General features: G+C 39.8%; 1 protein-coding gene across 10 annotated transcripts in view; it reads left to right on the plus strand.

Annotated features, from left to right (window-relative positions):
- tanc2b (tetratricopeptide repeat, ankyrin repeat and coiled-coil containing 2b) overlaps positions 1–21521 on the plus strand; it is a 145775-nt gene that overhangs the window by 55329 nt on the left and 68925 nt on the right. For 8 of the 10 annotated variants that reach the window (XM_044177504.1, XM_044177506.1, XM_044177507.1 and 5 more), the window contains 2 exons: positions 15523–15594; positions 18438–18617. In XM_044177504.1, coding sequence (XP_044033439.1) covers positions 15523–15594; positions 18438–18617 — 252 coding nt within the window. The remainder of the gene's footprint in view (positions 1–15522; positions 15595–18437; positions 18618–21521) is intronic. The other 2 variants (XM_044177510.1, XM_044177511.1) reach the window with 1 other exon arrangement.

Raw genomic sequence — 21521 nt, forward strand, 5'->3', positions numbered from 1 at the left:
CAAATTAAATGATAATGAATATAATCATCAGTTGCAGCCACAACTCTCACTCTCCAGCTAACCCCACCCTGTAAACTATCTAGAAACAGAGAATGGGATAAAAGTGGGACCATCATTGTTTATTACCTTTTGTTCCTAACTTTGTTAATCAAAGATTGTCACTGATGAAACTGACCATGTTATCTTTTAAAAAAGTAATGGCTAATAAGACCAGACTCAGTGTAGCCTAAAGTTTTTTTTTATGGCTCTACATGCATCAAGATTGGGCTATGTGCAACAACAGATCAGACTAAGTAATAGATTGTATACAGCTTCTCGTTCACATAGAGCTGAAACAGTCAATTAATTGACTAGTCAATCGAGAGAAACTTAAACAGCTAGTATTTTGATAATCCATTAATCAATTCAGTCACTTTTCAAACTAAAATGCAACATACACATCTGCTTCCAGCCTCTTAAATATGAGGATTTGCTGCTTTTCTCTGTTTCATATCATTATAAATTGAATATATTTGGGTTTTGGACTGTTGGTTGGACAAAACAAGACATTTGGAGACGTCACCTTGGACTTTAGGAAACTGTAATGAGAATTATTTTACAATTTTTTTACATTTTGTAGACCAATAATTAAACAATTGATTGAGAAATTAATTGGCTGATATATTGATAATGAAAATAATCATTAGTTGCAGCCTTACATTTACACTTTCTGTAAAAGAAATATAATTAAAACATCAGCTCAAAAACTAAAACTTCAGAAATGTTTTTCCAGTTTAGAACTAGTACTATTGGAAAGAACCAAACAATACACCCAAACAGAATTTGGTGCCCAGCTGAAGGCTACACATGAAAAATTGATGTCAGACCAGCACGCTGGATCTATGGAAAAACAATACTTGTTTCTCCCTCACATACACACACTCACACTGACCCATATCCTGGAGTTGGTGACATTGTTTTTTTTTTCATCCATGGTTGAATTATTTATACTCAGCAAACACATTTAGATGTATCTCTGTATTAAAAGTTCTTTCTATAAAAACTTGACAGCAGTTTGTTGTTGAAGTTGAGCTGGTCTTACAATTTTTTTAATTCAATACAATATTCTGTCTAGTCCATCCATCTTGACAAATAGGTTGTCTGAAATATGAAATTCTAGTTGTTTAGTCCGATAGAATAGCAGTAAGAATGATCTAGCAGCAGTTCAGGTTAGGGCATGTGCGTATGCATACTGTAGCACACATACTGTATTATAGGGTGTAGCTGTCATGTTAATGATAAAAGACATCCAGTAGCCTACTTTCTCCTCACCATGTATAAGTGTTGGTGTCTGCTGTGGCACTGCAGGCTCTACAATCCCCCAGTCTATTTTATATTTAATGTGTATTTCATTATTCAGGCCCTCTTGTTTGCAGTTGTAGGCTCATCTCCATTGCAATTGAGATGGTTTGTGGGTATACTCTGTGTGTGTGTGTAGTTTTTTCCCTCTCCTATCGTCACAATGACACTGAGAACAGAATGAATTATTGCATTGCTGTGGGGAAGCATAGGATAAGAATAACAGAGCGCAATGAAAGAGGGCGCAGTAGCAAGGACAGCATCTGTCGTCTTTCTAATTCACCTCTCTCCGTCCTCCATGCTTCATCTGTTACAGTGGGCACAGTCAATGGCCACCTCTCTTTCTGTTTCTCCATCTCTTCCTCTCTTTCTCCTTCTCTCCCTAATTGTTACCCCCTTGCAGGTTGAAAGCCTTGCACTCTGATAGGAATGAGGAGAAAAACAAAATGACACTTTGCTTTCCTGCCTCTGGCCCTTTTCTATCCATCAAACACCATTTTTACGGTTGTGTTTTTGTGCTCATGGCCATTTTGGAGACACTGTATGCTGGTCTTTTTTATCTGTTGTTTGTTTGGCATTTAGCTGGTGTTCCACAACGAGAGGTGCATGCTGTGGCCAAGCATTACATCATTATATTAATAGATAAACTAGTGATTGCATTTTATTAGTAGGTTTTGTGTGTTTTTTATGTGTTTGTTGTTATTCTTTTTAGGCAGTTTTTCTGTAAAAGTCTTTTTCTGGTACTAGCATACAGTACCCCTCAGTTAGGTGGAATTCTATCAAAACATAACTCATTTCAAAGTTATTGCTCTTCAAAACTAATATCACCAAATGCCTTCTCAACAAAATGATTTACATTAGTCATATAGCCTGCAGACAGTCTGTGGAAAGCTAAAATAACTCTATGAACCTGCGAGAAAGGATTTAGACTTTAAATGCAGCACCATATACTAATCTACAGCCTGGAGCTGTGTCTTTGACACTGAATACAGTTATGCCCTTGTGGATTGTTTGTCTGAATATCATTACCTAAATTGAGCTTTGTATATTTAACGCAAGTTGAGTCACATTTGCATTTTAACATGCTGTATAATTTTGAGACACCCCATTTCATTTCATTCTCTAACCATCAAGTTGTTAAAATCTAATTTTCCCCTTTGTAAAAGGCAGAGGTAAACAGGAAAAAAATAATTGTTGCTTCTGGCGTTACTATAGAGAGCAAACTAATGCTTAACTTTGCAAGTCATGGTTGCAGAGTTGCTAATAGAATAGCAGTAACACTTCCTCCCAATTCGGTATTGTATTTGTGGTTTTCAGCATTTTGAGTGGCAGAGTTGTTGAAGAAAACATTTCTGTATTTCTTGAATGTCCCTTGAATGATCTTCTAAGAATTAGTTCATCCTCAGTGGAGCTGGCAAAGGCGAGATTAGATTCTCCCTCCACATTTCTGGTTTTGTTGTGAAGCTTACAAATCCCCACAGTACAGAGAGGCCCCCTAAGCAACAGGAATAAGTATCAAATTTAGCAGTATTCCTCTTGAAGCCACTGTATGGTAATAGCTCAGTCTGTCATTTACTGAGACAGTAATTTGAAAGGCAGTAAATATCTTCCACCATAATGAACAAGCACCGACTGCAGCAGGAGCTCTTTCCTTTAGCCTCCCTGTGTGAATTTATCAGGATCCCAAGATTTTCTCATTAAACACTCTTCGTCTGTGCAGAGAGAGGCATCTGCAACCTTAGCAGGAGTCGCAGACGCCCCTCCTCTCACTGTAGACAGCCAGAGGTCAAAGGGAACTGGAGGTGATGCCTCTCCTGTGCGGCAGACCGAGATGTGTAGATTAACTGAAACAAAGCAACAGAATAACCACAAATCCAGTTCCCTCGACAGCAGATGCTGTGTGATGGTGTTGGTCTAGCATGCTGTCCACATATCAAATGAAAAAAATGTTTACTTACCCTACTTTTTCATATAACCGATCTTGAAATGATTAATTCAGTAATTAATTAATCAGTAGACAGGAAATTAATCGACAGCAACTGACTGTTCGCTGAGCCCCGTCACACTTAGTTACTGATACTAAGCTTGTCAAGCTTCCCGTTCCTGCACGGCACATATGCAGTTTACAGTGATAATGGTGGCAGATTAGTAATTTTTGAAGCAATGAGTGCTTGATTTCAGACAGTGATAGATAAAAGCAGCTTCTCATTTCTAGCTGGCATCTGTTAGTTTTGCCGGCTGAAATGACAAATGTCACTGGCAGATTTTTATCAACTGTAACTAGCTAGCTAGCTAATTAAGCTAAAGTTTGCACCATGTGTTGGTTGAAAAAACTGTCTCCGGCTGATTTTTTTCTTAATGTTTCCTGCTGACTCGTTCGTGACTTAAGGAGTCTTAAATATGCACTTGATTGCTAAATACATGATATTGTGGTAAAAGACTGGAGCTAAAGCTGCATGTTCCAGGCAAAAAGTCAGCATCCTCATTAGTTCATGATCTGTGTGGGAGACATGGAAACAAAGAAACAGCATTGTTCTTTTATTGCGATGTAGAGCTTCTTAGTCTTAGTGTTGCAAATATGATTTAAATTTACGCTGTCCTTTTGTTCAGGCATAACCCTGTTTGGCTGCTTAGTTACTTGTTTTTGATTTTCAAACAGTATGTTTTCACTTTTAATGTTTTTAGGATGAGACCTAACCAATGTGTTTGGCAAACGTAACTCTATCTCAGGAAACGTTAGCTGGGGTTGTTGGTGTTACTTCCCCAAATACAATAAATAGCAGGACAGAGCGGCCAACGTTTGCCTGAACTCTGATAGCATCCCGGCTAGCTGTGAATGGGGCTTTTTTTTTAACATAACCTGTAACCTGACAAACTAATGTTCTTAGTTTAATGACATGCTCCTTGGCTTTTAGAGTAACTTTGTTACTACAGAAGGTTGTAAGCTAGTTAGCTGAACATGCTAATGTTTGCAGCTTACATTACAGCAGATAAACACATATCTTTAAATGCCGAGTCACTTACTACAAGGGAGAAACAAGCATGTGGAGAAATTCAAAGCTTGATAGGCCTGCCATGCACAGGTACTGTTTCCAAAGCTATGATTTGACAATCGCTGTTCAGGGGAGGGGTGTAGCCAACAGACAGCTGATAAGTGATTAATCGTTTAAGTCATTCATGAAAACAAAATGCGAAACATTTGCTGGTTCTAGCTTCTCGAATGTGAAGATTTGCTGCTTTTCTCTGTTTTGTGTCATGGTAAATTGAATATCTTTGGATTTTTGACAAGCAACTTCAAGACATCACCTTTGGGCTCTGGGAAATTACAATGGGCATTTTTTTGTAGGCTATTTCCTGACATTTTATCGACTGATTGCTCAGACAAATAATTGACAGATTGACTTAAGCTATTTATGTTCGAAGAGAGGCTGAAATCAGAAATATAATGAGGGAGATTGTCATTGTCTCAATTCTCGTATTAGTGCTGGAGAGACCATGTAAGAGGGGGAAATAAGGAGAGAGGTGGAACAGGTGGGATGTCTGCTTTTAACATGTTTTGCAGTCCCTCTGTGTGTGATTGTCAGGGATTAAAAATGGATAGAAACAAAAGCATCATTCTTCACCGGAACGCCTGGAGGCAGACCAGGAGCCATACCAGCTTTATATTTCACTGCTCATCCTCTTTCTCTTTCTCTGATTCTCAAGGCAACCAAAGGAAAATTCCTACAACACTTCAATTTCCGTTTGGTTATTTTTGCTGCATGCTTTTCACTTCTCCGCTCTGTGATGTAACCCCAGTGGTGTGTCAGACTGAAGGTAGGAGATGCTTGATGCGGCCTCTCTTTTTTTCCAGACTCTTCTTCACTAGCTTTTATTTTTATTTTATTTTTAAACGAAGCCCACCCACTCAGTGCTGCGACACAGCTTTTCTCTGCATAGGATGGCGGTGTAGGAGTCGGGGCATATCACTCTTTTCTTTCTCTCGTTTCTCTGTCTCTCTCTCTCTCTGCTACATGCACACACATTCTCCATTTCTCCCTACTTCCTCCATTATAACACCTCCATCCATCCAGGACACTGCTGAGTCGTGGTGCTGTCAGCCAGAGCCTGACGCACTCAGCCACTCACATATGCGTCACCTCTCTGGCCCAGCGCCGCCACCGTGCTGTTCGCTGTCCTCCACATATACCTCGGTGGCCGGGGTCATAGGCTCTGGGCTTTTCTGCAGGGTGGGAGGGGATGAAGTGATATTTTAAGCCAAGGAAACACTGTCTTTTTTTCTTGGACAGGATCACAGGTCATGCTTGGGCCAAGTACACCACCATACAGGTATATAGTGAAGTATATCAGTTAAAAACATTAGAGATTCTAGCTTTTATAGCTCGACCAAAACTGTTTTTTTAGGTCAATCCCAGTATTGATATTGGAGAGTTCAAAAAATCTGATAATGATATATCGACCGATTTATATTTTATATAAGAAACACTTAATGTAAATAAGCACTTTTGATGTGGACAATAAACTGGACTGGGCTAAGAACACTCAAGCTCTTTACAGGAAGGGCCAGAGCCGCCTCTATTTTCTGAGGAGGCTGAGGTCCTTCAACATCTGCCGGACAATGCTGAAGATGTTTTATGAGTCTGTGGTGGCCAGTGCTATCCTGAATACTGTTGCATGCTGGGGCAGCAGGCTGAGGGTAGCGGACGCTAACAGGCTCAACAAACTGATCCGTAAGGCCAGTGACATTGTGGGGGTGGAGCTGGACTCTCTGGCGGTGGTGTCAGAGAGGAGGATGCTGGCCAAACTACATGCCATCTTGGACAGTGTCTCCCACCCGCTCCATGACGTGCTGGTCAAACAAAGGAGTACCTTCAGCGGAAGACTCATCCCCCCCAAAAAGCACCACAGAGCGCCACTGTAAGTCATTCCTGCCTGTGGCCATCAAACTCTTTAACTCCTCCCTCTAAGTGTCAGTCTATATGACCCTAAGTCACTAAACTGGACATTGGACCATTAACATCACTGCAATACTTGAAATAATTATGCAATATTCTGTGTAATACACTCTTTTCAGTTTAAAATTCCCTATTTATTGATATTTATTCATACCTCTATTACTGCTGTGCAATATCCTCCTCATTATAATCTTAATAAGCTACACTTAACAGTTCATGCACTATTACTTTATACTGTATTATTATCATCAACCGGTAAACCCACTTTGTACTTCACACTTATTTTAATTTTATACATATACCCACTTGGTACTTAATTTATTTCCTGACCTGTATATTATTATTTTTTGCTTAGTACTTCTATCCCTGTGTGCACTGACGTGATAGTGAGCTGTTTCTAAATGATCTAAAATCTTTTGCATTTTTGTACTGCAATTTCTTGATACTTATCAAGCCGACAATAAATCAGGGTCTAAGGATAGAGGGTGTCATATGCTGTACAGATTGTAAAGCCCCCTGAGGCAAAGTGTGATTTGTGATATTGGGCTATATAAATAAAATGGACTTGACATATACAGATGCAGGTATATCTGCAATCTCCAAAGCTATTATTGGCCAGTAAATAAACTTTGAAGATTTATTGGTCTAGCTTTGAACATATTCTTTAAGCGGCTATAATTGATATTTTAATATTAACAACGTATCAAGCACCGTTTGGTGCTGAAACTGCAGACAGACACAGTTAGAGACTAGCCGATGAATATTAGTGGAGCATTTAGTAGCTAAAGAGCCAGATATTTCCCTCAGGAGTTGGTAGAGACCAAAAACAGAGCTTAAAGAGAGTAAATATTGGACTTACATTCGCCAGGTGGCCAGAAACACGACTCCAAATGATAATGTTGCTCTGTAACTGCTAGATGCGTAAATAAGCAACTGTATGTAAGCTTAAAAGGTGATGGTACGTAAATGTGTTCCCAATTTGTTGCCGCTGCCCCCAAATGGCCCCAAAAAACAAAAACAAAAAATCAGTTATAGCAGGTTTAAGTTGTTGTTTTTTTCTTTTGTAGCCTATATGATCTTTAAAAGGTCTAGATTTATGCTAACCTCAAATAAGTTAATAGTATGTGTTTCATTTGAACTGAGAAATTTGAAAAAGCACAGTAAGGTGCAAACCAGTGTGAGCTTTATTACAAGTCAATCAAGATTAAACAAGTTGTGCAACTCCTTTGCAATGTAAAGATTCAAAGAATATTGAATTTCTCTCTTCTATTTTGTACTGAAAGATGAAGATTGAACTTTGTTGATCCATTGATGGGCTATGATTAAATGTCTTGGATGTTTTGTATTTATTCTAATTTATATTAATTGATTGATTGTAAATAAAGAAATCAGAAATCAACTTCATAAACCACCCTGATGGATGCAAGTTAGCTGATACGTTTTAGGAATAAAGAATCGTATATTAGATCGTATAGCTTAATCTCGATACACTTTTTTCTTTTTGGGAACTTTGTTTAGCACCGATCTTATATTAAAATGCTAAACATGGGCTTACAATATAATCTGTCTTTAATTCTAGTATAAAAACATTTAAATGAGCCAACATAAGCCAATCAGTCCAACGCAACAGCAGTAGTATGAGCTAAAAAAAGACCTGCATTAAGATTTGTCATAGCCGCCGGATAATCAACGTTACGTAACAACAGGACAAATACAGATATCCCTGTAATGCTTTGGGCATGACTGGGATATAGGAATGTTTCTTCTTTTATTGCCTCTGCTGTTGCATGGCAAATTGGAAGATGCCACTGATATACAGTTTGCTCTCGGCATGTAAACCAATATGCAGAAAGAACAAATGAGCCCCGCATACAACAACAAAGATTCATCTAAATTATTTGCAGTGCTATTATCTAATTAAATACTCTTCGTTTAAGCTGGGACTTGTGATGTGTTTTGCCACATTAAAGAGATATTTTGCACAAATTAGAGGTAAAGCATGTACTGGCTCAGTTTGGATTTATATTGAGGCCACATGAAAATAAGCCAAAATGTATAAACTATGCCATATGGTTCTGTATATTGGCTATTTAGTTGGCAAGTTTTGAATCCCATATGCAGATGTAACATGAAATCTTATTTCAATTTGTTAGCACCATTTTTGACCAGACCACAAATGAAGAGTGCTAATCATGAAGCATTATAGTTATATTTGAAGAGAATCTCTTGGCCCTTGGGAGAAAATATCTGTACAATCTGTTCTATCAAATACTTTACTATTATTCCCTGGCTTTACCTGTGGTATTCTTACTTTAAACTAACCATTCCTTGACTTACTTGGTACACTGACTATTATTGGACTATTCAGCAGGCAGTAGGCATTAGAAACATTCAGAAGTGTCTGCTACCCATACAGTACATCAGTTTCTTTGCTCTCATGCTGGCTGGCTGTTTTTATTTTTTTTCTTAGCCTTCTTGCTTGTAAAAGAGTAGGACACACACATTAAATCAAAGCTGATATGGGCATTGCCCTAAACGCAGTTAACAGCTTGTGAAACTGCTGGCTCGGCTGGCCCTCCCTCTCTCAGTCTCCTTCCTACTATTCCGCTCAGCACACCTGCATTATGCTGTCCCCACAGACTCACAACAACAAAGGTCCATAAAAGTATCTTCCCTCTACTGGGAACCCTCATAACTGGTGCAGTTTGTCCTCCCTCAAAGTGCTTAAGAGTTGACAGGATTTTCTTTTGGCCTCAGACTAAAACAGCCAGTGACAAACAGTTCAGCGTGCCTCACTCCCAGCTTCACCCCTCATTTTTGTATCGCTTTAAAATCAGCACAAGGTTGAAACATTGAGCAGTGTGGCCTTAACAGTGTGTACATCCTTCAGATGCGTCTTTAATATTGCTAATGCATATATCTTTAAACAGTGATGGGTGTCAGTGTTAGCTAGATGGCTAATATGAAGGCTCATGAAGGTGCAGGTATAAGGATATATGATTGCTTACAGGAAAACATGGTTCTGTTATTCGTTATGTGCTAAGCCACCACATTTTGTAGGGCTGCAACTAACGATTATTTTCAATATTTTTTCAATCTGCAGATTAATTTCTCACTTAATCGTTTTGTCTACGTAATGTCACAAATTTCTGACAAAATGCCCATTATAATTTCCCAGAGCTCAAAAAGGACATCTTTTAAATGTCTTGTTTTGATATTTAGTTTACAATGACAGAGATTAACAGAGAAAAGCAGCAAATCCTCACATCTGAGAAGCTGGAAGCAGAGAAAGTTTGGCATTTTTGCTTTAAAAATGACTGAAACGATAAATCAATTATAGTTACCGATTAATTTTAACTGTTGCAGCTCTGAAGCAAAAAACTTTTCTTCTTCTTAAACAGAGCGATTGGGTCCTACATGAACACAAAATTTTCTGACAAAGCTCAAACCATTTTGGTCATACTACATAGAGATTTTCATTTGTTTTGTTTTTGCTCTTCTCGCTGGTTTTAAGTGGGTAAGACTCAGTTGGAAAATGGTGATGTCACATACATTATTTCTGTGCAACAGTAAGGATTTAGCAATTCTTTTTTTTTTTTTTTTTTAAAGTAAGGATTTAGGTCAGGTGTTTGCCTATTTGCCAGCACTGTAAATCCAATTTGATCAAACCAAATCTACACAGTCCTAGTTTCTTTGCCAGTGACTCCCAAAACGACATATATGACCGTTTAAGAGTACGAGTGACAGGCGTACCGGACCTTCGTCGTCATGGTAACAATAATAAACACGTGGTTAACGTTGTTAAACAGTCACAGTTTGGTTAGGTTTAGGCGCCAAAACTACTTGGTTAGGTTTAGGAAAAGATCATGGTTTGTGTTAAAATAAGTACGTTAGTTAAGTGGGTGAAAGTCCTGTTTTTGACCTCACCTGACTTCCTCTTTTGCTCCCATCATAATTGCTGTGGCCACTAGAGGTTGCCGCCAACAATAAACATAAATATGGGTCGTAATAAGCTGCTTGCACAGACGACCTATACGGGGGGAGGAAGGTCTGTATATTTCTTAAACTTAAACTTGAATTTTTGTACATTTAGTAATGAATGTTAATGTTATAGAGAAATACCTATTTGAAGTTTTCACGGGCTTCTCTTTGTTTTGATTTCTCAAAACAAAGGCCTGAATAGCCGACTCCAGATGGGCTCCCAGCCTTGTTCATGTTTGGGACCCAAAACATAACATTACACCACAGATTTACTTTTAATGAAATTTTGCAGGTATGAAACTTGTAGTTAGAAATGAAATAAATACTTTGTCTATATAATTGTTGGGCAGAGTGAGACGTATGATCACATTTCAGAAGATAAAAGTGCAGCTAAACTGTTCAAGCCCAGCCCCGACTCTTATTGTTACGACACAAGTATCTCCTGCAAAGAATATTACTGGTCTCATCGCAGTATATTATCCTTGCTCCTGTTGTGTATGGCTGTGTGTATCTATATACAGTAAATGTGTGTGTTGTGGTTTGGATAGAAGCGGTTCCCTATTGTTTTACATTGGCAGGATGTCAGAACCCTCCACTTCCAGTGGCAGACCAGGGCTGGCTCAGTGCAGCTGTGGAGAGAAAACACTTGACAAGCTCTGTCAATGAAGACGTGTGTGTGTGTGTGTGTGTTTGTATCCTTTGGAGTACGCTTGCATTTTTATGTTAGCTTACGCTGAGGCTGATGCTAATGAAGATGTCCGCCAACTTTACGACTGAGCAGATGTCTGTGCTCTCATATGGCTCAGTGCAGCTCACTGTAGTGTTGTGATTCATTAAGATGCTTCACTTTGTTGTGAATATGATTTAAATCCAGCTTAAATGAATGTCAAACCAGAGGAGCAGGAGAGTGTTTTTTCTGAGCTGAACTCAAACACACAACCGCACAATTTTGCATACTAGTGCTGAAATGGCTTGACGATTAATTGATTAGCTGATCGACAGCGGATCAGTATGGTGGTATTGCTGTTAATATGTCTGCTGACAAAATGTTTGCTTCTGCAACTTGAGACACAAATAGTGCTGAAATGATTAGTTGATTAGTAGATTAGACGATTAATCGATTGGCAGAAACTCAATGCACAACAATTTTGATCATTTATCAAGTCATTCATCAAGCAAAAGTGCCAAACATTTGGTGATTTCAGCTTCTCAGATGTGAGTGTTTTCAGCTTTTCTCTGTTTTTATGTCATTATAAATTGAATATCTTTTGGTTTTGGACTGTTGGTTGGACAAAACACATATTTTGAAGACTTCACCTTGGGCTGCCGGATATGTGATTTTTTTCAAGTTAATAATGTAATCAATACCATCATTAGTTTAGAGTCCTTATGCATACATAAATATAATTTATAATGCAACTTTGTGATTCTCTGGGAAATTAGTTTTACTTCTTGAGGTGCACTTGAGTTGGTGGTTTTTAAGTGCCCTGTCCAAAGGCACAGGAGCAGTCATATCCCAGCCTCTTCTCTGGTGACATCAGAAGTTGCAATTTGGCAGCACCGATTATTTCTCTCTACAGGAATCAGCACTGATTCACTCCTTGGCATTTACCTTTTTCCAACTTTTCTTTTTAACACTCTTTAAATCAATCTCTATTTTGGTAAATTACCCGTGGTACATCTGCTCACACATGGCAACTCCATGTGATATATGATATGCACATTCGTTTTTATTTGTGTGTGGGCTACCGTTTGCTGAATAAATGTCAGAATGTTTTATTATCGTAGCTTGCCCATGATCTCCCTGTTTCTACATCAGAGATAGTGAATGAAGTGTATATTAGGATTCCAGGATAATGCAAAGATGGTGTGCACTTAATTAGAAATTTATCACGTCTTGCACCAAACTTACACAATTATTTATTACTCTATCATGTTTTTAAGGTATGGAAAGTACAAAAAGGATTTCTGTGCCTGGTGTAATGCATTACAAAAAAACTGTAATAAAATAGGTTGAAGAATCTTTGGAAGAACTCATTGAAAGATTTTGTGGCCCCTCTATTTCTGACCTGGAATGTTATTTTGATGAATGGTGAAAAAAAATTGCTGTGACATGGAGAGTAACAGGAGATTACAGGTGTTTTAATTAGGAGCCCTAGTTTGCTTCCTGGTGAGAAACTGGGGATTGACAACAAGTTGGCAACAACATTAGGGCCCCGCGGAGGCAATCGGCAAAGGTAAGGAATAAGGCACAAAGGAAGTGAACCCAACACTGAATCACTGCGCTGTCACTGAGTGAAGTCGTTGAACTGAAGGATGTAATTCTCTGAGCTCCTAATATCCAGGATGTGTCTCAGTTACATGGCTCAGTTGCAATCTTTTTCTCTTTCCATTGTTTTGGAGGGTGCCGCAAGTAAAAGACGGGCATCGATTGCACTTTTTGGGCGATTATCGGTTCCTTTTGTGTGTGACATGATCGATCCGTCACAGAAAAAGAACCAAATCCATGTCAAATCGTAATTTGTTCCACCTCCTCTCCTCCAGATTAGTTATCAAAGTTTTTGGACATCCAGCATAAAGATCAAAACTCCTATATGTAACTAGTGATGACTTAGCTTTCTGTCAAATACTGTCTTTTAAGCTCTTCTTTTTGCCAAAGGTGATCACACAAAAGACCACAATTTATAAAATCACCCTCAGACAGTACCTGGGAAAGAAGCCTCATTTTGGAGCAGAGGTCACATTGAACACTGTGAACACGGGCAGGTTCATCAAAGTCAGTCTCAACGCTAATGACAGCGGAGTTCTCCGCCATGCTCCATGGGATCACTATCAGATGTCACGCTGACTTGTCCCATAATGACTCTTTGTCCATGTGCGAAATTGGCTTGCTACTTTGACATCCTAAAACAGCACCGCGGCATAACGGCTCCAAAGAATAGCCAAGAGAGTAAGTGCACCATTATTTCTTCGGTTTAGGAGATGGTCTTTTACTGTCTTTTAGAGAGCAAAGCTTTTACAGCTGAATTGGATGTGGTTACAGATTGTCTGACTTTGAATCGGATACTAAGAGCAGTGTACTTCAGTTGTATTCTCACATTGTTGTTGACACAAGTGGTTGACAGATGTTCTGTAAGGAACAATAATGATGTCCACTGTTTGTCTCTGCGGTTGGAATGAAAACATGTTTTCTGTCAACCGTAGGGTCCTCCCCTTTCATGTTCCCCGCTTAATAGGCCATTGATCTGTGTGGCAGGACATTGTACTGTGATCACTGGTAACAAGAGACCAATCTGCACAGACAAATAGAAGCGTTCTCTTTTGAATAAAAGAGGTACAAAGATGTGTTTCCCAAGCCTAAAAATCAATGTTAGTGTAGAGAAAAGAGGCTGCCGTAAAGAGGTAAAGCCACATTTCTGTCGAATGGAATTTTTCCAAAACCTCAGTAACAAAGTAAATTAAATTGAAGGTTTAACATAGAATTGTCAGTTAGTGGGTTGAATGTAATTGAACCAGAATAAAAGTTGTTTCATTTCCAGCAAAGCCTGCAGCAATTATTTTTGAGTACTGTTATAATTTAAAAAAATAAACAATATCACCATACATCTGAAGAAGATAAGGCCCAAGGATGCTGTGATCTGTTCTAACTACAGCTTATTATCCTCCGTTAATTTAAATTATTAACGCTTCAGATATGACATTTCGAGCTACTGAACTTGTCTGATGACAAGCAAGTTGTTCAAAACGTCACCTAAGGTGCTAATTAGATACGCTGTAGGAGCATAGCAAGTGTGTAAAATCTATTACTGTATATCACTGAGCTTTCCGCTCACAGCGTCACACTTTTTATATGTGCTTGCATGTGTGTATTTTCATGGCTCACTGTGCAAGCAATGCTTGAGCATATCATATTCAAAGCCCGCATTGATTTTCAGGACATTGATTTTACTAGGCGATATGGCTCATCAGGTACATAAGGTGAGAAGCTATTTTTGGTGGGTTTGTTGGTGGTGAACATACAAGAAATGGTCAGACTAGAGGTGTTAGCACCAAGAATTAAAAGGTTGTATTGCTGACATTTCTCAAAATCACTCCCAAATTATATGTTTTGATTGCATAACATTTCACATTTTGTTGGTATACCTATTAATTTGACACCTGACACTTCCTGACATTGTGGCTCAGGTCAGGAAGCAAGCACTGAAAATCCTCGGCAGAGGACTCCCTTCCACAATCAGTGTCAATCTCAGGCTGGCCCAGTTCTCAGACAATCATGCCCCACGGCTTATTCTATCCGTCCATCGACAAGCTTGATCTTTCCACCAGCGAGCCAATTTAGCCTGCTGTGTGGCTACTGGCACACAGTGTGTCAATCTGCGATGGGAGAGATAATACTTGAGTATTTGTTTGGGCTTTCTGTGCTGATGGTGATCTCTGTGATTGAAACACAATGCGTGGGCTTGTCAAAATATCCTTTTTATAATCCTTTTGCAATAAAAGGCCTTCTTGTCTTTCTTCTTATTGCAACAACCGTTGATCTATCTACACATCCATTTGCTTAGACAATTTCATGCATCATCATAGTTTAGATTTTATTAATAGCATGTTTTATTCCAGCGGGATGTATTTATTCTGAGTATAAATCATTGTTCCAGACCTCCTCTGCTAGCCTGTCATGCTTTACAGTAGATCCACTTGAACAGGATTATGAAACAATCCCCCGGGGACACTGACTGTGCTGCCCAGTGATGCCCCCACCCGCTTTTTAGCTCCATCCAGTGTTGCTAATTCTGCCTGCTTGCTCCCTTGGGCGTAATTGATCCTCATATCATTAACCGTATGTGGATCTATCCTAGGAAACGCCCACTGTTTTACTGCTAGTCTTTGCTCATTGAACCATAGAGCCCAGTGAGCTATATGATTGTGGCTCTAACGCGGGACTCTCTGCATACAACAATTGCTGTAATGTAAACTATTGTGTTATCTGCATGGGCAAGCCCTAGGCTCACTGAGTGTTTGTTTAGTCTAACCATGGGGAGGCAGAAAAAGTGGATCTTGGTGGCGGGTTCCCCCTTCGCCACCGTAAGGGGCCACTTGGGCCCCAGGAGGAAGGGTGTGGAGGGGCTGTGTCTGAGCAGCTTGCTGGGGGTCCTCCAGTCCCACACCTGGCTGATCAGAGAGGAGGATGTGGCCTTCCAGCACCACCGAGCTCACTCCCTGTCTTTCTCTTTCTGCTCCTCGTCTGCAGATGGCGGGAGCGAGGACTTGGCAGACCCCCGCTCGCCCAGTCTAGACCCTCACCTGAGCCACATCGGCCAAGGTAAGCAAACAAAAAAATTCCCAAATCAGGTGTTTTTTAAATGAACGTTCACATGTCAAAAAACAGTAAAGGTAGTAACCTGAGTCTGAAGCCCTGACCTCAGATTTGCCTTTTGAAGCCACCTGAGCACCTCAGTAGTAGCTTGTCTTCTCTTCTATTGCTTATTATGGAGTGTACTGAGCTGCTTCCAGGCATGAATGTGTATTATGTGAATGAATGAGAAGCCAAGTTGCTGAGAAACAGCATGAGAGCTATTTTCCCACCCTTTCCTTCTCATTTCCTGTAATACTTCTCTCCTGGCGGTATCTTTCCAGACGCCATTTCTTTTCCCTTAATGTTTTCACAGTAGAAACCCATGGAGGCCTTGTTTGCAGAGTTGTATTTTATTCGATTTTATAGCACAAAACTTTATGACTACTGGAAATGAAGTTATATTTACAGTGAGAGAACTGTATGAATTTTATATTCTTGTAATTTTGCCTGTAAGTCTGAGTTACTTCTAGGGGAAATAGGCTGTATACAACAGAAGATGTTTATCAACAACGAGAATGTCAGTGCTTGGCAGGAAATGTTTTGGGCAATTATAATTTCATGTTGCCTTTTTATTTCTTCCTTGTGCATGTTTTGAGCCGAACACCTCAATGAGTAGGTGTTTGTGTTTATTTTGAGGCATGGAGTGGCCCTTAAACACGTCTCTCATCACAGTCTAAAATAAAACACCATCATTTCCCCCTCGACGCTTTTGTTCTCTGGATTTCACCATTGAAGTGCGGCTCTTCCTCCCTCTCCACCCTCCATCTTTGCCCTAAATTACACCTTTTGATTTCTACTTCAACATATCATAGTTTATGTCTGTTTTCATGTGGCTGTTCAGAAACTGTTGAGAAATTTTTGGTATCACTGTTGATTTTAAAATGATTGTTTTAATGTGAAATGTCACTTGTTTCTTTACCTTTATGGAGAATATTTGGTTAATAGTAGAATAATTGTGTGTTTTCATCCAATATTGGAATGCATTAAAATGGAGTTGGATCTTGACTACTGATAATTGCTTCCAGAATACTAAGTCCCCCTTGGTATTCACACCAGACGCTGCATACATGAGGAGAATTTCCATGCTTGGGGATGTAACCGCTGCTCTGGCTGCTGTTTTCGCTTTTGCAGTGACATTCCCCCGTGAATGGATGGACTGACTCCAGTACTGCTGGAGCCACAGAGAGACGTCTCTGTGTGTTTGTTATTTCTTGCATGTGTGCAAGTGTTTCTTTATACTAGTGTATTTGCATTACAACAACCAATTTGACCCCATCCTAACCATCATACAGCCTTCCTCTGGGACTTGTCACAGACTAGTGTCTGATAATGGCTTCATGTCTCACTGTGACTGCTGCTATCTGATGCGAGACTGTTGCTTGACCGGTTGGTTTTACAGCTCCGTCTGCAGGGAAATGGGCAGTCTGAGCCAGATCTGATTCACAAAATGGATGTTGTGTTTACAGACAGCTGGCTTGGTTTTTGTTCACTGGGAAATGTGTGTGTGTCTGTGTGTGTGTGTGTGTGTGTGTGTGTGAAGTTTCCCAAAAAAAAAGCCCTAAGTTGTCATAATTTGTGGTTTTTGAAGCAAGAGAGGAAAAGGGGTGGGTGAGTGATAGAGAGTGGTTGTTTGTGCTCCGTAATTACGGCTCATTGTGCAAGCCTTTTTTTTTTTGTAAATAAAATGCTCTCTCATGGTCATGACTGTACTCTCTCTAAACACATTTCAGATGGTTAGAAAATCCTCCTTTCATTATATTAAAATTATGGGGTAGTGTTTCTATGGGGCTGACAGAGGTCAGGCAGGCTGTAGTTTAAAACAGTGAATGTAAATGGCACGTGTTGCCTGCAGGGCTTCTCTCTTCTGCGTCACACCAATCTCGTTACACTCAGTACTGGTGTTGCACTGATATCAGAATCCAGGGACCAGGCTGAGGTAATGTCAGAGTACTATGACTGTCATACACTTTCTACAGGGGTGAACAAATAAAAACACCAGTAGAATCCAATGCAATTCAACACAGTAGCCCTCCAATGAACACTAGTGCTAAAACAATTAGTTGATTGACAGAAAATTGTAAGGTTTTTAATAATCAATCAATTGTTTGTCTTTTATCAAGCAATTGTGCCAGATATTTGCTGCTTCCAGCTTGTTAAATGTGAGGACTTGCTGCTTTTCTCCATTTCATATTATTGTAAATGTAACTATCTAACAGTATATTTTGCTGTTCCTCCGGAAATCTTTTTGAAAACACAGCTCTGGGCTCCAGGAAATTGTGATGGCCATTTCAGATATCTGATATCTGATATCTTATAGACTAAACAATCAGAATCAGTTAATTAAAAAAAATATAATCAGCAAGTGATAAAAGGAAAGAAGTGTTAGTTGAAGCCCAAAACACTATCTCAAGACTGTGTCAGAGAGGACATTTAGAGTTTTTGAGAGTCTAATCTTAATTGTATTTGAGTCCACTATTAAAGTGTTTGTCATTTTCTGTCATTACAATTAATTATCAGCAGAATTTCTCTCTCATGTAACTGAAATTATGTCAATTTTTTTAATTCATCCACAAATGCAGAGGCAGAATGCCATTTGAGAAGATTATATCAGTCACATTAGACTCAAATGTTATTTTTTCTACATAGTTAAATACCATGTCCGTACATTCTTCCATGAAGTCTTCTTGCTTTCTTTGCACAAACTGACTCTTCATTTGTCCCAACAGTGTTAGAAAGTTATTAAATTTAAAGTGCTATTGAAAGCAGAGAAAAGCATGTCATACTATTTTATTTTCCCTCCCATCCTGCAGGTGGCAGCATAGACAGCGACTGTGCCTTTGAAGGAGACTACGCTGTGCCCCCGCTCTCCATGACTGAGGGCATGCAGCACATTCGCATAATGGAGGGCGTGTCACGCTCGCTGCCCTCCTCCCCGCTGCTCACCCACCAGACCATCAGTGTCAGGCTACAGCCTGTGAAGAAGCTCACAGGTAAAGACACTGCAATGAAGTTAGGTTCATAAAGAGTGTGCAAGATTTGAATTAGTTAAGCAGTGTTGTCACATTTTCAAAACCTGGGTTTGGGAAGAAAACCACAGCCGACAGAGATGTGGGCTGAATCAGGTTCAAATTTGTCTTGTACGCACATTCTTGCATGTAGCTGTCCTCCCCCATAGACTCATTGTACTAATACAGCCTCTCATAACCCTTCACTGTACCACTGTAGGCAGGGTACCTAATCAGACAATCACGTACAGTGAATTAAAACAAATTTCATGAGACAAAGGGAAGAGGAGTGCAGTGGCTTCTCACCCTGATGGTTGCCGATAAGCAGTAATCACTTACCGTATTACTTACCCACTAATTGTGAGTAGAAACGTAAAGCAAGGCCCTGCTCTGGCCTGCGGCAAACACAGCTATTTCCAATTCTTGTAATCACCAAAGTCCTATGTAATTGACAGTGCCAAGAACAGCTGATGGACTGTGAGCTGTGGTCGGCTCTGCCCTCCTTTTTCGCTCTTTATCTCCCACCACTAATCGCTTCCTTCCACACTCATCTCTGACATTCAGAGAATGTGGAACATCGCCTCCCCTCTGTCTCCCCATTAACTGGATTATGAGTCTGTGTCATGTTCCCTCTGCTGTTATTGTGGGGGAAGCTGTGGTTTGGTACACAGGGCAGTGTGGACATCCAAGGCTTACTGCTGCATTGGATTTCAAAATGAGAAATGTAATATTGACACTGCAGCTTCACCCAATATCGGTGCAGCCTCCACATAGAAGTAGAGTGGGTGTGAAGGACTTTATAGCTTGATTCAGTAGCCACCACTAGGGTGCACCAGCCTCTCAGATACCTCATATCATTAACCATTTCTGATATGCCAGGGGGGGACCATGATTTTTACTTCATACAGAATGATTTATACTCTCTCCTGGGTCATCCAAACTGTGGGTTTCAAAGAGGAAACATGGCAAAACTGATTTTCTTCCATTTGCACTTGGTGTGCCACACCACTGTAGAGGGCTCTGTGTGGGTGACAGGATCCAGCAGAGGCTGCTTTTGGGGATCAGGACTTGAGAATTAGATTTCAGACCAAGCCAATCTTCTCTTTGCTTCTCTCTGTTGTTTGAGGAGCCATCTTTGTTCCATTTGTATTTTTCTTTTACTCCGTGTTTCATGGCAGATACAGCCTAATTTGATGTCTACACTTTCATCTGCTGAATCAAAGGGAATTTTTTAGATTGTCAGCATGTATGTGAATCTGTAAATAAATATATATATATATACATATATATTATATGTAATAAATGTGTGTGTGTGTGTGTATGTTGTTATCCAGATGGCCGTCACAGAGGAGAATGTTGTTGTTTAAGTCTAGCTTCATTAATGATGTTCAGTGCTGTCTCATTCGTAATATTCTTATTCCACGGCTGATGTAGGGAGAGGTCTCTTTGCAGTACATGTCGTCATTTGGCTTGTTATGCCAGTCAGGTGCTGTTGGTTGTGAGGGCTGCTTTTAGATTTTAACTTGGGAATTTTTAATATCCTGTATGTCTCAGATGTGCACTTGCTGCATTTCACTTACACTTGTCATCTTCAGTGTGTGTTTGCACGCATGACAGTGAGCAATATCATTTTGGCAGGATTAGCCCTTCTCTGTGTTAATCCTTCCAGATTGAAGACTCTGTCACACCACCTATTGTGCTTTCTATTGTAGTCTGTTGTAAAAGTCCCTGTCAAAAACATTATGTACAGCTAATGTGGCCTCACAGGACTGACATCTGTACATCATAAAAAGTGATTTGGCTCCCTTACATACTGTATGTGAGAAGCCTTCACATCAAGGGTTATTCTTCAGATCACATGTTGATATGGCTTTACACGACCTGTAGGAGCTAAGTCAGAATCAGCTTTATTGGCCAGGTACAGTTGTGGTCAGAAGTTTACATACACTTGTAAAGAACATGTATGTCATGGCAGTTTGAGTTTCCAAACTCTTAATTTTCTGTGATGGAATCATTGGAGCACATACTTGAAACATCATCTTGGGACCTGTAGGTGCTTTGAAATGGCTCCAAGTGACCTTCCTGACTTGTTCAAGTCAATGATCTGCTTCTTCAGATCCATGCTGAGCTCCATAGACTTGCCCATCATAGCGTTTATGGTTGAGTCTAATGAGTGTATCAAACGAGCCCTATTTAAATGGACTCAGACAAGTCACCAGCTGTAGACAATCAGAAGCACTCATGAGAAGTTAAAGAGGTCATGTCACAAAGCAAATTTGATTGATACAACTTTCTACATCGCCACAATCGATCGTTGAAGTTGCTGTATGTATACAGTATTTTTGTCCCAGTAGTTTTGGTCACATTTTCAGAAGACATATAATAAAGTCATAAATGAAGCAAATTTCATGACTGTTTTTTGTGACAAAGAAGTATATGCTCCAATGATTCCATCGCAGAAAATTAAGAGTTGTAGTAATCATTGGAAACTTTTGACCACAACTGTATGTGTACACATACAAGGAATTTGACTCACAAAACAAGGACAACAAACAAGGTAGACAAACATTAAATCACTCTTGAATCAACACATCTGACTCTATAACAACATGCAAAAAAGCCCTCAAGTGCTCTGTCCTTCAAGTCCTCAAAGACCTGTGTCTGCTCTCAAGTGGCACCAGATTGTAACAGGTCTCAACCACCCCGGCTTTCTCTCACCCTTTAATTAATTCAACTCAGCACCACTTCCTGCACAGCTTGACAGTACCAAGCTTGTGTGTGTGCTGGCGTCAGAGGCCAGAACCCCTTCCATGCCGGAGATGGCAGAGGTGGGAGGAAGAGTGGTGGCAGAGGAGCGCATCAGAGCGCAAACAGCAGCAGGTCTAAAGG

Source organism: Siniperca chuatsi, linkage group LG20, assembly GCF_020085105.1.
Source record: "Siniperca chuatsi isolate FFG_IHB_CAS linkage group LG20, ASM2008510v1, whole genome shotgun sequence".
Classification (NCBI taxonomy): domain Eukaryota; kingdom Metazoa; phylum Chordata; class Actinopteri; order Centrarchiformes; family Sinipercidae; genus Siniperca; species Siniperca chuatsi.